This window comes from Perca fluviatilis, chromosome 3, assembly GCF_010015445.1.
Source record: "Perca fluviatilis chromosome 3, GENO_Pfluv_1.0, whole genome shotgun sequence".
Lineage (NCBI taxonomy): Eukaryota > Metazoa > Chordata > Actinopteri > Perciformes > Percidae > Perca > Perca fluviatilis.
The window spans coordinates 34201678-34218524 of NC_053114.1; the positions used below are offsets into that span (position 1 = coordinate 34201678).

Below are 16847 nucleotides of genomic sequence, written 5' to 3' on the forward strand. Positions count from 1 at the left end.
ACGTGTGCCCTATCAGACCTCTGCAGAGGATCCTCACCTTCTGATTAACAGTGATGAGTGGCTGAAGATAGTGAGCCCGACCCCTCTGTCGCTCAGCGGTAGCTTTTATCTAACTCTTCTGGGGATTCTGCCACGTGATGTCACCTCACAGCTCCTGTCTTAGCTCTGTCTATCTTACCCTCTTATCTCCATCACTTCCCTCTCCTGTCTTTTTTATTCAGTCAGTCTGTCTGCCTCCACTGTGCACACATAAACACACTCAGACCCACCCACCCCCATTATGCACATGCACACACAATCACATGCGTACATATTTCTCACACCTTTTGGTTTTGATGACATTAGGATTGAGTTTCTTGCGGGGAAATCGGTTTTTCACTATTATTTTTTCATTTTTGATCTAGGTAATGAATAGCAGTGAGGAAGGAATATACAATATTCAATACATTTACACAATCCTGCAGCCAAGGAAGCTATGAGGTCAGCTCAACACTCAGGCAGCAATCTCTCTTAATGGGAGTGGCACCAGGTTACTATGCTTCTTTCCAAGAATCATTGGGAAGGCTCACACTGCCCCCTGGTGGTTCATAAAATAATGACAGCTTTAAGTATGACTGATTATAACCCAGAGGCTTTGCTGAGTGAAAAGGGTGGGGCACAAAGCAACTGAGGGCATGTCAGGCTCGCGGCTGATGTGTATGCCCAAACAGAAGCTGGGAGAACGGCTATTACTATGCAGGATTTTTTTTAACTGTAGCCTGGGCCCTGGGTGGTTTCTCCTCTTCCTGTATACATTTAAGCATGCAATTTAAATTGCACACTATATTATTGATTCTTTTAAGTGATAAATGACTATATTCAAATGTAATTGTCTGCAGTAAATAATTGTTCTCCAAGAAAGTATCCCCTTAAGCCTATACACATTTCTGATTTACACATTTAGTATAATCAAATGAGTACATGTTCTTGTCTCAGTTGACACAAAAACGCTCCACAAGTCACAGCATTTAACGATGTACTAGAATTGATATCACTCTTGTTTATGTGCGTTAACTGTGAAGCTACGGCCAGCAGCTAGTTAGCTTAATAGCTTTGCATAAAGACTGGAAAAACTAGATTATAATATCTCTGTCCTCTGCCTAAAGGTAACAAAATCTGCCTAGCAGCATCTCTAAAGCTCACCAATTACCATGTTATATTTCATTTATTTAATTTTTACAAAAGCTGAAGTGTAAAAACAAACAAATAGTGGTTTTATGGGCCAGACTATTTCTTTAACAGGAGCAGTGACTTCCTGGAGTCTTGTAAGCTAAGTTATCCGCTGCTAGCTGTAGCTTCATGTTTACCATATGTATGTTTGGAATTGTTCTTTTCTCTCTGCAAGAAAGCCAATAAGCATGTTTCCCAAACTGTCAAACTGTTGCATTAAGTGACATTTCAGTTACGTATATGTGACTCTTAGTAAGACAACAAATATAAAACAACAAAGTAACAAAATCAAGGCTAACGTAAGTGACTGAATGGAAATAATAGACCAAAATAGCTCTTTAATTGGTTCAGTGTTTCACAATACAGTAGATAATATGTGCTTTAGAGGGGAACTTCTTAACAGTAAGTAACAGTAAGTACATAATGTGTTCTTTTAATTGTAATACTTTTTACATAATCATCTGCAGGGCCCTTCCCACAGTTAAGAGGGTGAGATTAATTTGAATCTGTCATTGCAAACCAGCACAATGTATCTTACAGATATAACATAAATAACCCAAGAAGCAAAGTCCCCTGGCATCTTACAGTAAATGCAATTTTGGGAACGTAAATCCCAGAAAAACATGGGGAATTATAATTGACTGATAAATAAAGTGATTGGAAATTAAAGTGAGATTCAAGTTAGGCTGAAGAAATCAGAGTTTGAAAAACTAAAAAAAAAATCACACTGAGCCTTACTTTCTTTGATGTTTATTTACAGAAGAGTAGTTTCCACAGACATCTTGAGAGTTTTGATATTTTCACATTATGGTAACACAGTGGAAATATTTCTACAAACCACAAGTACCTATCCTGTGATGATACCTCTGAACAAGAAATGTTTCTATCACAAATCATGACTACGGTCGCCATGACTAACACTGAGTAATCCATCAGTCATTTTACAGACTAAAAAAATTGCACTTCTAGAAATGTAAAGATGAAAGTCCAAAGTTGCTCATGGGCCAAGAATAAGTGCTAATCTATTGAGTGATTCCTACAGTTTGCTTCCACAGTAGCATCTTTTGACATGGATGAGGTCTTGTTCAGTACACAATGATTACAAAGGTGTCTGAGTAGCTGCAGAACGTCGCTGGTGGCACATAACCACACATTCTGAGAAGCACAATTGAGCTGGTGCACAAAAAACTAAGAAGACGTACAAAAAATGCAAATCAATGTGACATCTTGTCAAGTTGTCACAAGCAGCTCACCACCAAAGCACCAGAATGTACAGAGAAAAGCCAGAGAGTCTGGAATACACTGAGAGATTTGTACAAAACAAAATATCATTTATGCATAATTCCTTGATTTACTTTCTAAAAGAAGAAAATGAGGCATCGTTTGACAACAAATTACATGTATCTGAGTCAGATATGCTGGCATGATCCTCTACCATTTTATGCAAAGATGGGGAACCTGAGAAGAAAAAAGACAATTATTTTGAAATGGCTGTCTGCACTGAGAGGTATGACTTGCCTGGGGAGGATGTCCCTTTAGCCCTTCTCCTTGCCCCCTTGCTCCTTGCTTAGTACGTCAGTCGCCTGGGTTGTGTTACAGTGGTGTTCGTCCAAAAAGTTGACTGTTAAGCTGTTATTCAGCAGAAGTAGACATATTTTTGCTTTTTGTTTGAAGCATGAGTACCATTTGAGTGAACCCATCTTTTAAACTCTTTAATAAGCAACTACTATTGCAGAATAACAATGTAAAAGTCAATTTAGATGACTTCCACTTCCCTTCTCCCCTAACTTGTTTACCCCTTCACCACTAGACTGGACCATCCAGGCCACTGTTATGAGTAAAAACTCTCACTGAGGTAAAATCAAACAGTTGATCCTGTCCTCTCTTGGCTCACACAACAACAGGATGCTCACAGATATATATTCTACTCGTTACAAAATGTGCATTATCGAGAAACTGATCAGAATCAAATCAACAAGTTACCAACATGAGGTATACTGTTTAATAAAACCCTTACAAAAGAGGATGAGATAAACAAATTATCAAAGTAATTATCATCTCTACAAAATAAGAGCATGAGTAATTTTCTTCTCATCAAATCTGATTGTTCTAGCCAACAAAAAGACAAACAAAAGGAAGAAAGTTACATGTATATAAAGATAGTGGTTAAAAGTGGTAATATAGCTCTTATAAGGAGAGCATACATCCTTTATGCTGGAGGCAGGTTTTATGCTAATCCCCATTTCAGACCCTATGTGTTGGCTCCACACACCATAATGATCCACTACTGCATCAATACTTGAAAAACAGGCAAAACAAATTGACTGAAATATTTGTACAACCCTTCATTTTAAATACTGTATGTAACTAAAATTAATCTACACTGTACCATTTCAATTTCCAACTAAGATTCTACATTGGATTTTGGCAGCTACATTATCGTAAAAACTCTTTGTTTGTCTGAATAACATCCAAATACTGCAACTCACTGGCACAAATCAATTTCCAAATGTGTTAAACAAATTGGTGTAGTGGTGTAGCGTTTAATTGATCTTTTGCTGGGCAGAAAAGCATCACAGCAAATAATTTGTACTTTATGTTAGTCTACTTGATTGCCAAATGGCTGTGCTCCGTCTGCAGTGACAATAGAGACTGGAAGGGTGAAACGTTGCTATGTGCAAAGCAATGGTTGCTTTGCTTCCACTTAGATATATACATTCAAAATAAAACTTTTTTTTTGTTTGAAAGGTCAATTTAATTTTTTGTCACAGTAACTGACAACTTACTTGAAACACTATCTTTATGGCTCTGATTCAGTGACCTCCATCCACTTGGTTGTTGTCCAAGCAGTTTTGCAAAAACTGCAGCTTAGGCGTCAGTATCTGCAAATGGTTAATGGAAGAACTGAATCCAGGTCTGCATGAAATCTATTACAGCAGAGCAGGAACAGATGCTGGGATTTTAGCACTTCTCTTCTCAACGTTCATTATCATTGCTGACCTGGACTGAGAGAGGTATGTTTAAGGTATGAAACTGGAATGCTTTTGAGATTATGCTTCATTTTATGCTTCTTTCTGGACATACAGGCTTTTGAGGATAATAAGAAACAGCATCAATATAGAACAGTATTAGTAAAGAACCTGGATCAAAAATATACACATGTAGTTTAGGTGGGTTGATTTAGCTTACTGCATATAAAGGGCAAATGGCCATCGAACCTCAGGGTGGAAAGCTGTAACTGCACTGCTTTCTCTACATTTATATTGTTACACAAATGAATGATTTCACAGCTGATGGAATCCTGCTCTGGCATCACTAATTGGAATGGGGCCACAAGTAAAACATGCTTGTCACTTTAGATTGATGAGTTTAGTGGTGCAGCAGCTTCATGCCTTGCTGTTTAAATGCTCCTTATAGCATCTATGTGTGGTTTGCCAAAAAAGCATGGTACAGTGAGTGCCATATAATCTGATAAGGTATTTAATCAACATTTCTGTAACTGACAGTTGGTCAAATCTAAATTATCCTGTTATCCTTCACCCCCAAAATATTTTGCAGTTAATGTTTGACCCAGGATTGCTAAGAACACATTCATTTCTGTCCCTAAATGACTGCTACTGCAGCGAAAACATGTTAAAATTGTTGTGATGTTAAGTACATACATGGCAAGGCTAAAGAAAAAAAATTATCCTTGAGGTATCAACCATGCATTTTGTTTGGAAAATTAAGAACAAAAAAAGTTTTAGAGAAAACACATTATGTTGGTGAGAAACATGTTCAGGGTGTTTCATACATGTCACGAGGAACCATTTACATTTCTGTTGCTGATATGATTGAGTTTAGCTGGTGAGATTTTTACACTTGCATGGACATGGCTAGACACATTGGCAACATAGAAGGGGTTTAGCCACTCCCTTTTCCCTGCTGGATGACAAGAAAGCCACCTCAGAGAAGATGAGACATCATGCACAACAGGGCTGGACTCAATGCTCTGCTTAATTTTGTTAATCTTTGAAGTGGATATTGTTGTTATTATTATTATTATTATTATTATTAACTGATCCCAACCTCGACAAATTTGCCATTATCACAGAATCACACAGATGTACGACATAACTTAATCTACAGTTGATATCACACTAGAGTAACCCTTGTCCTTTCTTCCCACCACAAATGAAATGAGTTATAGTATGGTGTTAGCATTTTTTAAATAGTTTTTGATGTGAAGCACCTCTATGAAGAAGCGTGTTACTAACTCACAAAGTATTTCTCATAAGTAAAGGGCAAGTCAACTATCGGCTCCTACAGGCAAAAAAAAAGTTAAAGCTACTGTAATTTTAACAGTTCTGCCACATGCAGGCAATGATTGTTACAGTAAGCGCTGGTCACACCACAAAATGATATTCACTCTGTCCATGCGAAATAAATAGGGCCAGAAGCTTGGTGACGTAGTGACTACTCGCAGGGCTAGTTGGTGAATTGCTATAGCTGGTGAGCGAACTGTTAACTCATTAGCCGGGCTAGCGATAGTCTGTCACAATATGCCCCTGAGCTTCTCTCTACTTTCTCTCATTCTGTTGCCTTGCCCCTGGCATTTTGTTCACCATTGCACACCATTTCCTTCAATAAAAAATTATTGAAGAGGTTAAATAACACTCTCTGAGCTAACAAGCCTGCTAACAGTCAGTTAGCTAGTTTGTTTTTTGGTCAGTTGCTAACAGGACAACAAGTTCACAGTTTATTTAGATGACGTTTTTGTACCATTGATTCCTGTCTCATTGCTGTATGCTTACCATTGTTCTTTTATGGAACAGTTTTTACTCCAACAGAGGAGGTTAAATAAAACTAGATGCTGAAAAACAGCTAATAACCTATGATAACATCCTCCATTTTGGACTCTCCATCCCCTCAAAGATCAGCACTGTCAAGACGGCTTGCTATTGGTCAATCGACGCAGATGCATAAAACGGCCTTTAAACAAAACCTGTAAAAAATGCGGTAGTAACACAAAATGCCTGCAAGTGGCACAAGTGTCAAATTGTAGGAGCTATTACTTATGGAGGGAATATTTATTCATAATTCAAATTGAAAGTCCAAATTAAAAATAGTATTATTTTAATTAAAAATAGTATTATTTTAATTAAAAATAGTATTATTTTAATTAATGAAATGTAAAAGCTTAAATGGAAATACTTAAATTAAAATCTCAAATAGAATTTTTATTTTTTTTATTTTAGCCTTTCCCCTTTATAATTTTCAATTTTCAATTTTATCTTTTGAATTTTATGTTTTATATTTGACATTGACATTTTAAGATTAACCTTTTAGATGCGGGAAATTAACTGTGTACAGTTTGAATATGGGCAGTTTTACAAAAATTTATGGCCAATTGCACATTTTCTCCGATATGTTGTCGGACTTGGAAGCTCCAGTCTTAGGTGACAGCCAGCTGGCGGTGGCCGGGATCGCTTGCTTACCGGCGGCCAGTAATACTCACAGCAACCGCTGTCAGCTGGAAGTGGTTTCAGACCCTCCCACCAGCTGTTGGGCCACACCTCCTCATTTAAATTGACACCTGTCACTTCCAAATGAAAAGCTTAATGTTAAATCGAAATCTAAAAGGTGAATCTTAAAATGTCAATGTCAAATGTAAAACATAAAATTCAAAAGATAAAATGTCAAATTGAAAATTATAAAGGGAAAAGGCTAAAATAAAATTATTTATTTTTTTCTATTTGAGATTTTAATTTAAGTATTTCCATTTAAGCTTTTACATTTCACATTTAATTATGGCATGGTTTTTCCTAGTAGTGTAGTAAAATAATACTGTTTTTAATAAGAATACTATTTTTAATTTGATCTTGCTTCATTTTCTCTTTGGACTTTCAATTTGAATTATGAATAAATATTCCCTCCATAATTACTTTCCTTGCCCATAGTTGGGGGATTTTGACTGGAACTTCAGGTCCAAAACTGCAATTGGATGAAAATGACTAGACTTAAGTTTCAGGTGCTTCGTATCAAAACACTGGGTGTTGATGTTTTCTGTAGGGTTTTAACAATTACGAAATACTGAGTGACACAATCTTCAGAGATCTGAGAAGAAACTGCAATGCACTAAAGCGCTAAACGTGTCTTTGACATAACAAGAACATACAGTCAGCGTCGGACGATTATTTCTGCTAATACCAAAGACTGTAAAATTAGACAAGTTCAGAAAAAGTTCTTGAAAAGGTGCTAGTTACATACAACTAATAAAACCACACTGGAAACCGTTATGAAAAGAAATGAGGTAGTGTTGTTCATAAGTAGTAGGGATGCACCAGTTCCCCGTTTACACTGACAAAACCAATACTGACTCATTCTGCTTCACATATCAGTCAATTATGGAAAGCAATCTGATTGAATACGTTGAATCTGATACTAAATACGTTGAATGGTCTGGAGTCAATGTAAATAAAGTTGGAGCACATTTATTTATTTTTTCTAATCAAACTTCTTACCTATCTGATAAATGCAGAAATGTTATAATGATTTCTGGTACTGTAGCAGAGTACAGCATTGTGGAAATTTTCTCATACAACGGGAATGAGATATGCTTGTAGAGTCAAGTTCAATTCCCCTTGAATTAAAAACATGGGGTGCAGGTGTTTCACATATAGGGAAAATTTAAATGACAACTAATGGCACAGTATCATATTGGTGCATCCCTAACTGGGAGCCAAAGTGGTCTACAAATGGGTTGTTGTTACAACTTCTCTAGTTCTCCCAGCAACATAATTAAACCAATACCAACATGAACACGTAAATACTTTGATTCCAAAATGAGATATCCACCATATGACTTTTCAACTGAGTATCCCTGTTTCACAAAATCACACCACATGGATATATGACATTTTGGAAAAGAATACTTCATGTGTACCAAATAGGCATGGCCCGGTATGAGATATCACGGTTTCACGGTATTGCAGTATTGCAATTACAGCTTTAAAATGTTTTAAATGAAAAAACTTTTTTTTCCATTGAACACAATGTATTTTATTTTTTAAACACTGCACACTGGCAGGGAGAGGGATTTCTAAAGTGCACTTTCTGTCCTTGAAGACTCATTAAAAACAGCTCATACCTTAGACATATGACAGAAAATGTTAGTGGTTTTAAAACCGGGACTTTTTCAAACCGCGGTATACCTTGAAACCGGTAACCGGCCCGTGCCTAGTACCAAATCTGTATACTCCTTCTAATCTTTTTACATTTTGAGTGTTTTTTTCTTTTTAATTTTGACGTGTTTGTACTTGTATTCAATAGAATCATCTATAGAAATATACAGAGGTTATAAACGCACCTACCATAATTAGGCACCTGAGACACCCACACTCCAGTCAGAAAAAATGTGTGTGTAAATGTATGTTAATGGGTGACCGTTTGAGTTTTTGTGAGATACCATGGACCCTGAGACAGCAGGAGGCTGGAGAGATACACAGGTGTTCTGCACTCTCAGAGGTGCAGATATCCTTTAAGGCTTATTCCTCAGTGCTACGGTAAAGTAGCATCCACATGACAAAGCCCAGGGAGACCCATCAAGCTTGCATTTCCAATCCTTCCATCCATGATGATAGATAGCCTGTCTCACTCACAGAACATATGTACTAGCTTTCTCATTCCTGAGTGGAACAAAGCCATAAGCATGTGGGAATAGCCTCCTTCAATCCAGTTCCATCTGCTTGGTTAAGTTAAATCTTTCTTTTCTTTCCTACAGACAGGAAAAAACCCAGAGGAAAATATGGTTGCAATGCTAGTGAATGCATACATATATACAGTACTCTACTATTAAAAATATACTGTATATGTATACTGTTTATACACGCACGTATGAAACAATGGATTCAAAGTACCTATAAAAACTTTGCAAGGAAGAGAAAAGAATCCAATAATGAGGTGCATAAAAGTAATCCCTATGGATTGTTCCTGGGTATGTAAAGAAAGAAAGAAATCAGAAAAGAAAATCAGTCTGATGTCTGCATGTGTGTGTAAGGTTCGATGCCCTCCATGCAGGGGCTATGGGCACAGATAACCGTGTGCTGCTGAGGTAGAGTGGACAAAGCCAGAGCTGACAAAGGGGGCAGGGGACAGCCCTGCAGAGATGGCCTTCCCTGGTGCCAAAAGGCAGTGTCTGGAGTCCCCATTCTCCAGATGCTCTGACCTCAGCACAGAATGCACAGTCTTTGGGGAGTGGAAGCCATTGGTTAGCCCCATGTCCGGCTGTGGCTCTATGTCTGCCGTGCCTTGTAGCTCCCCGTTGTGATTAGCCACCAACTTTATCAAGGAAAGACTCGAGGGGCTTTGGGCCAGTGATAGTTTTTTGAGAGTGTCCCCCTCTCCTGGTGGGCTTGGCTGACTCAAAAGGGAATATCTGTCCTCTGATAATGAGGGTCCCCTGGTGGTGCCCTCCTCCTCTTTCTCCCTCCCTGGGACTGACAGCTCTGAGTGAACAATGACTTCCGCCTCCACCTGGTTACTGCACACAGATGTACACAGACAATCTTCTACGTCCTGCAACAAAACAATGTCACTGTTAATTCAGGTTGTTCTAATAGTTGATCTACCTGGGTCACTTAAAAGATGTAATGTTTTTTGGTTAAGCACATGTAAAGTGTGTAATGGCTATTCTTTTCATTGATATCAGCAGTTTGCTAAAACCCTCCCCCGAACAGTGATGGGCCAATCATAGCTTAGTAATTAATAATCCAAATTATGTTTCCCCCTGTAAAAAAAGTTAAAGCAAAAGATAAAAAAAACGTTAGCTTTATTTTGCCAGCCAGCATTACCTGATAAAATCTGCCAAAGACAGTTGTCATTTTGGCCAGAACAATTGATGTTCAGCAGCCAGAAATGAGAACCCTGCTTTAGCTTTTGCTAACCTCTTCCTAAGAGAAAAAAGGCCTATTGTTTAAAAAAAAACTATACATTTCTAGTGGTAAATCTGCCCCAATGAAATGCCCCATTGTAATATGTGCATGTGCCGTACAATAACCGAAATCTTGACAGGCATAGTGACAATTACTAAAAGGTGGGGGTAGCTTAGCAAACAGTAGAAATACCATTTGACCCAGTGATGCTACAGCTAAAGTTGCTTGTCGGAGACAGGTTCATAGCTAAAATTTATTGAATTTAGTTTGTTCATTTACCGTGCCGTTATCAGTAATTAGCCTGTTGAGAGCTCCATTAATGAGTGTTGGAGAGTCTTCTGTTATGGTGTCTCTGTATCTAGTGATTCTGTTGGCCCAGTTATGACTCACAGAGCCATTCCAAGCAGCCTGCAAGACAGTGGATGCACCAAAATTACAACTAGTATCCCTCTATCAACACGTGAAAAAATAACAGAGTATCCAAGGCCCATCTGGAGAAAGGCTACCCCCTTGCAGGTTTTGACCTTGGGTTCAGGTGCAGGAGCATCCTCCCCTTCCCCTGGATTAGAACTTGCCATCAGGCTCTGCTCCTCTGAGGCCTCTTCTAGCGGCGGACCAGACTCTTGGCTGCCTGGGGGCATCAGTGTCTCCAGCTCGTAACTATTGCTGCACTCTGGCACGTTGGAGGGAACGTTGCAGCCTCCTCGTCTGTACTGAGGGGTCACAGCTGTGGAGTCCAGGCCCCCAGATACCTCCCTATAAGGAAAAGAGATAAGAGGAATATTATAGGAGGTGGGCACTATGGAAGACTGCCAGTTAATACAGTTGCCTGTTTTTTTTAATCTGGCTTTAAGTTTGTAAGACAACAGTTATTTTAAGTAAGTAAAACAAGAGTAAATGTGTATAATGTAGGGGCTGTACAAGTACTGATACTGTAGAGTTACCTTACCTAGATTTGCCATTACGAAAGCTGAAACACATGCAGAGGAGGATGCATATCAGCCCCAGACACACACCGACTATGATGCCTGTCACTGCGTGGATGTCCAGCTCTGTTCAAATATCAGACAACATGAAATTGTAAACAACAATCAGGGCAACACACAATTAAAGTTGACACATTGCAGAAATGTTGACACTCCCAGAAATATGCCATATTGGTTTTCATGTGTGTTGCCAGTAGCTATATTTGGCTCATATCTAGAACTCCATCCTAAAAATACTAAGAATTATAATAACATATCTAGTTAGAAATTTGGCTCAGGCCTAACGTAAATAGACTTGCCGTATTGATTTTGTTATTTACGACAAAGTGACAGTAATAGAGATATAAGGCAACATCAACTTATGACAGCAGGCCTCCATTGATATTCATTTATGCTGGGTATATTTGTAGGTCTGGACATAGAGAGGAGAGGAAACAGATGGTGGGAGATCTCACCCACCCACTAGCCATCTCACTCCCATTCACACAGCATACTGCCAACACTATTACAGCCTATGTGAAGAAAATAAACCTGTTACTCTGTCTTAGGATTTGGGTACAACAAGAATGCATTCTCGCTGTTTTTTGCATCAGAAATGTTTAATGTGCAGATATTCCAGATATATAATCCTTTTGAAAATCAATTCCCAGCCATTATGCACTTAATGACTAGCAAAGAAAAACAGAACAATGTACTGTATGTGTACAGGTTGGTGGATAGCATGTACACAACAATGGGTTTGGCCACAGAATAGTTCTCTATTTATGACATTCTCTGTATAAAGACAAAAGGGGCATTCAATAATTACAAATAAAGATAAAATGCTGACTAATGGAATTAAAAAGTGTATAATGAAAGTGCTTTTCACAGCAATTTTTAACTAGGCACAGAGAGTAGTAATTCAAAGATCTCCCCTGGGGGTCGCTGATGAGGCTGCCCCTTTGATATCCACACTTGATGTTCTCCTCAAAGTGCACCAAGCAGAAACACAGTGTCCTGCCGAGCTACACTCTGCTGGATGCCCGCTTTAATAGGAAAGGCTCTGTGTGTGTGTGTGTGTGTGTGTGTGTGTGTGTGTGTGTGTGTGTGTGTGTGCGCGTGCGTGCGTGCATGCATGCATGTTTGTCAGTCCCTGACCGGCAGTACGAGGTGAGAGTTTGGGGATTCAACAAGCAGATAGATGGAGCAGCTGCTGTGTGGAAGGAAGGACAGACAAGGCCCATGACAAAAGTAAGATTTATCTTACTGCATGTGTGCATGTATACATGCGAGTATTTGAGTATGGGTATTAAAGGGTGTGTGTGTGTCTGTGTGTGTGCTCGGTATATGCTTGATGCTGCATATGGAAGCAAAAGTGGCCATATTATTTGAATCTTAGAAGCAAGTGAATACCTAATTGTGTAATTTAACCACTACTGAAAACATAATGTAAAAATGTAAATACCAAAGAATTCATAGCTTTTACATTCAAATCATCATCTATCTGAATTTGTCAGGATTTATTTCTCCTCTTTGACATTTCCAGAAGGTTAAAAAGTGGTGCAATTTCAAAAACTTCAAGTCTGAATGGAATTGATTAGACATCTGGTAATGTTCAGTCATTCATATGTTCTGCGTCTCATTAACCTAATATACAAGAGGAAGGAGTATCCTGGGTAGTTTAGATGTTTAAATTTGAATGTTCTTCAAATCAGAATTTGAGAAACATAAATATAAATGAAAAATAAAAAACTTAACATTTAAGTTTTTGAAACTGCACCACATTCAATTACCTAAGGAACAATTCAATGAAGGGAACCCAACCTAGACCCAACTACATAAATTCAGATAGATGGTTAAATATTTCAATGCTATACTCTTACATTTCACAATAAATTACTCAGTGGATTCTAAAAGTCAAACTATTCTAAATTATCTGCTTCCAGATCTGCTTATGAGAATTATTTGTGCAAACAAAATTATGAAAATAAAGAACAAAAACAAAATGACCTACGTTACTTCTGTTTTATATGCACTGGAAGTCAAATATAACAGTTAACAATCATGTTGTTGGAATAATACCCACCAATTAATTATATAGCATTAATAGTATTCCTTTTAAAGGTCCCATGACATGGTGCTCTTTGGATGCTTTTCTATAGACCTTAGTGGTCCCCTAATACTATATCTGAAGTCTCTTTCCCGAAATTCAGCTTTGGTGCAGAATTACAGCCACTAGAGCCAGTCCCACAATGAGCTTTCCTTAGTATGTGCCATTTCTGTGCCTGTAGCTATTGAGGAGGAGAGAGGGAGGGGCAAGGTGCAGGGTGGGGTGTGGCCTTGACCAACTGCCACTTTGCTCATTTGAAAGCCATGATGCCTCTCTCTCATGGGTTGGCCAAATTCTCTGGGCAGGCAAAGCAGAGAAAGGGGAGGTAACCTTGCTCCTTATGACCTCATAAGGAGCAAGATTTCTGAACGGCACATCTGAGCTTTCATTTTCTCAAAGGCAGAGCAGGATACCCAGGGCTCGGTTTACACCTATCACCATTTCAAGCCAATTGGGGACCATAGGCAGGCTGGGGGAACGCATATTAATGTTAAAAAACCTCATAAAGGGAAATTGTCATGCCATGGGACCTTTAATGAATATAAAGACATTAAAAAAAGATGTGACATTCATTTCATTTTTCTGGTAGTCAATTTCTAGTTCAGCCCTCAACCACAGAAATGCCTCTGCCCCTAGTAAAGTGATAAGTGTTGTCCCTTTCTCACTAAGCATTTTACATCCTTACAACTACAACTCTCCTGACATTGAGAATGCAACCTTTCTCCTTCTCACTCCTGTCGATTTCCATTCACACATGTTAACCTCTCTTTACTGAAATACTACCACCATAACCATGATTACTGCTACCATTGCTCTAAAAACTACTGTTGCTTCTTTGATTATGTCACTTATATATGTGCTATTTGACACAAACCATATTTCTGAAGGGGGGTGTAAACATCCTTTATAGGTGAATAAGGCCCTGGCCCCACCTCAGTAGATGCTCCCAGCTTAAAAAAGTAATGGGTGTCACTGGACAAACCCTGGACCTCCACACTGGTAATGCTCCCTGAGAAAGAGAGAGAGACAGAGAGACATTGTCAAGGCCCATTGTAAATCACAGCTTCACTCAGGCATGGAATTTAAAAAATAAATATCAAACAATATTCTAAAAATAAAGGGGTAAGTTGACATAGTAAACTGAATAAAACTATGAGCTAAAAATTCAGTGATTAATGGTTTTCAGTGCAGTGAAGAGTCGTGTCATGCCACCCACCATCCTGAGAGATGTTTTCCCACAAGTGCTCAGGCTGGCTGAGGTTGCCACTGAACAAGATCCTGTAGCTGATGATGATGCCGTTAGGCTCCAGCGGAGGGCGCCAGCTCACCAGCACAGAGGAGGAGTCCAGAGCTCTCAGCCGCAGCTCCTCAGGAGGTGTTGAGGGCCCTAAAGGAGAGAAGAGGACAGGGTCAGTAATTATAACCCAGAAATGAGGCCTCACAGCTGCAGAATGTATATTTTCTTGGTGGGGGATTTTACATGTTGTGTGACAACCATCTGCGTCCTTGTGTCCTTGCCACCTGGGTACAGGAGCGAGGGGACAAGCAGGGCAGTGGGGGGGAATAGGATGGGGCTCAGGTGATGATACATGGCAGTGGGGAGCGTCATGAGGTGACTGGTGGTAATAATGTCATTAAAAGCAGCCCACTCTACACTCTCCACCCTGACTTGGCTTCCAGACAGAGCTGCTGGCCAACATGAGAGCCACTACTACACCTGGCTATTTCATTACAGCCCGTTATCAGCCATCAATGCCAACTACTAATTCCCATGACCACTGGCCACTGGCCAGCCAACACACTGATCCACACATGAGTGAGCACACACTCCCTTGCATACACAGGCTCACGCACAAATATATTACAGTATCTGCAGACTTCAGAAAAACAAAAATGCAATACCTTCACCTTACTAGCTGGAGACCAAGGTTAAATTAAGGAAATACATCTCAAGCCTAGATAATCAGACAAAAAAAAGATCTGACAGCATGAATGTGCACTTCAAGAACCAGATTTAATAAATAATTTATAAGGGACATGAGGTGACATTTTAAGACCAACAGCATATCTTAGACAGGGTAAAAGTTTTAGGGTCTGTAATAACTATAGGCTATTGTGAGTTGATTTTAAATTAATTTAAAAGGACAAGGCCCCTGAAATTTAACCTCCTGCTTTTTTATTTGACCTTTAGTCAAACAGAAAATGCTCACTGATCCTGCATTTGAAACACATTCGTACATATTTACACACATCTACACCTAGTACTGTAGCTGCCCAGCAGAACTACACTCTTCTAATGTTTTGGCACAGTGTAGTTCCCCTTGAGCTGTTTTGGGTTAAGTGACTTGCTCAAGGGCACTGCCAAGGTTGTGAGAGCAAGGAGTGTTTTCATTTATCAATTTCAAGTGAATGAAAAAGTGCATATGTGAGCGAGTTTACTAACATACTGTATTTCCTCACCAATTAAAAAAATCAAAAATAAATTTAAAAGAATTTAAAATAAAAAGTTAATAAAATGAATTCAAAATCAAATATAATGCTTACAATACCAAGCAATGTTTTAAAGGCCACAAACTCCTACAGGAATATCTTCAGGGACTTTAACTGTTGGCTCTTTAAAACCTAAAACAGAATACAAATTTAACTGACTACACTGACAGAAGCACAGCCGAGACTCACGGTCAGACAGGGTAGACTCCTCCACTGTGCCGCTGAAGGGTCCAACCACGTCCACTCCATTAGACTGCACCGCCAGCTTATAGCGGGTGAAGGGCCTCAAGGCCCCGAGAAGTATCTCCTGAGCAGAGCTGCAACACACAAACGCGGGAGAGTCCTGAGTGTGTGTTGCATATTTTGTATGCTGCGCTTTTGACTTTGTTCAATTTAGTCTTTGTACAACCTGTTGGACCGCTCTAGGCTACAATATGTATTACCTTTATATTGTTAACTCTTATCACCTTTACCTACCCTACCTATTATTTTGCGAGTATTTATACACCTCTTTAACCCAAGAACTCCATATCCTCACTTAAGATAATTCTTGAATAAATATGACATACAAAGAATGGTGAAAACAGGAGGTATATAGGCATAGAGTAGTCTTGCATTGCCAGACCTTCCTCCACAGCGCTGCGGAGGAGGGTCTGGCTAGTCCACACAGCATTCTGGGATGGGAGAAAAAAAAAGTGCTCTGGTTTATTGGCATTTCTTTAAACAATCGTTTTGGGTGGCGCTATGCGCCGGACCGAGCAACAGTGCCTCTGCAAAATAGCCTCGGGAAATAACTTGTTAGATTTGGAACGTTTACGTTCAAAGGTTGTTTTAGTTGTGCGACAGAAAACTCTCGACAGATAGTCTAGCTGTCTGGATTTACATTGTAATTTCCCTTGCCTGATTAATAAAGTATAAATTATTATTATTATTATTATTATTATTATAATAATCATTATTATTATTAGATCTAAGGAGCAGTTAACCATAGTCCTCATAAATCAGGCGGAGTGTAAATGCCAACACAAAGAAAACGTCGTTGATATAGACTAGGGCTTTGACTTTTGCCCAAAAATCATATTCGAAGTTCGTTTGTATATTAATATTAATATTCGAATATATTTGAATATTTATTAATATTTTTTTTACCATTAAATGCCT

At 38.9% G+C, this 16847-nt stretch overlaps 1 protein-coding gene across 3 annotated transcripts in view; it reads right to left on the bottom strand.

Annotated features, from left to right (window-relative positions):
* Positions 1–6971: 6971 nt before the first annotated feature.
* The window catches only part of igdcc4 (immunoglobulin superfamily, DCC subclass, member 4), a 51281-nt gene continuing 41405 nt past the window's right edge, over positions 6972–16847 (bottom strand). Inside the window, exons 14-20 of one of the 3 annotated variants that reach the window (XM_039795694.1) lie at positions 15876–16003; positions 14413–14583; positions 14071–14205; positions 11071–11173; positions 10697–10877; positions 10401–10529; positions 6972–9765 (exon numbers count right to left, since the gene is read on the bottom strand). In XM_039795694.1, coding sequence (XP_039651628.1) covers positions 9271–9765; positions 10401–10529; positions 10697–10877; positions 11071–11173; positions 14071–14205; positions 14413–14583; positions 15876–16003 — 1342 coding nt within the window. In that variant the 3' untranslated portion in view covers positions 6972–9270. Of the gene's footprint in view, positions 9766–10400; positions 10530–10645; positions 10878–11070; positions 11174–14070; positions 14206–14412; positions 14584–15875; positions 16004–16847 lie in introns of all 3 variants that reach the window. The other 2 variants (XM_039795693.1, XM_039795695.1) reach the window with 2 other exon arrangements.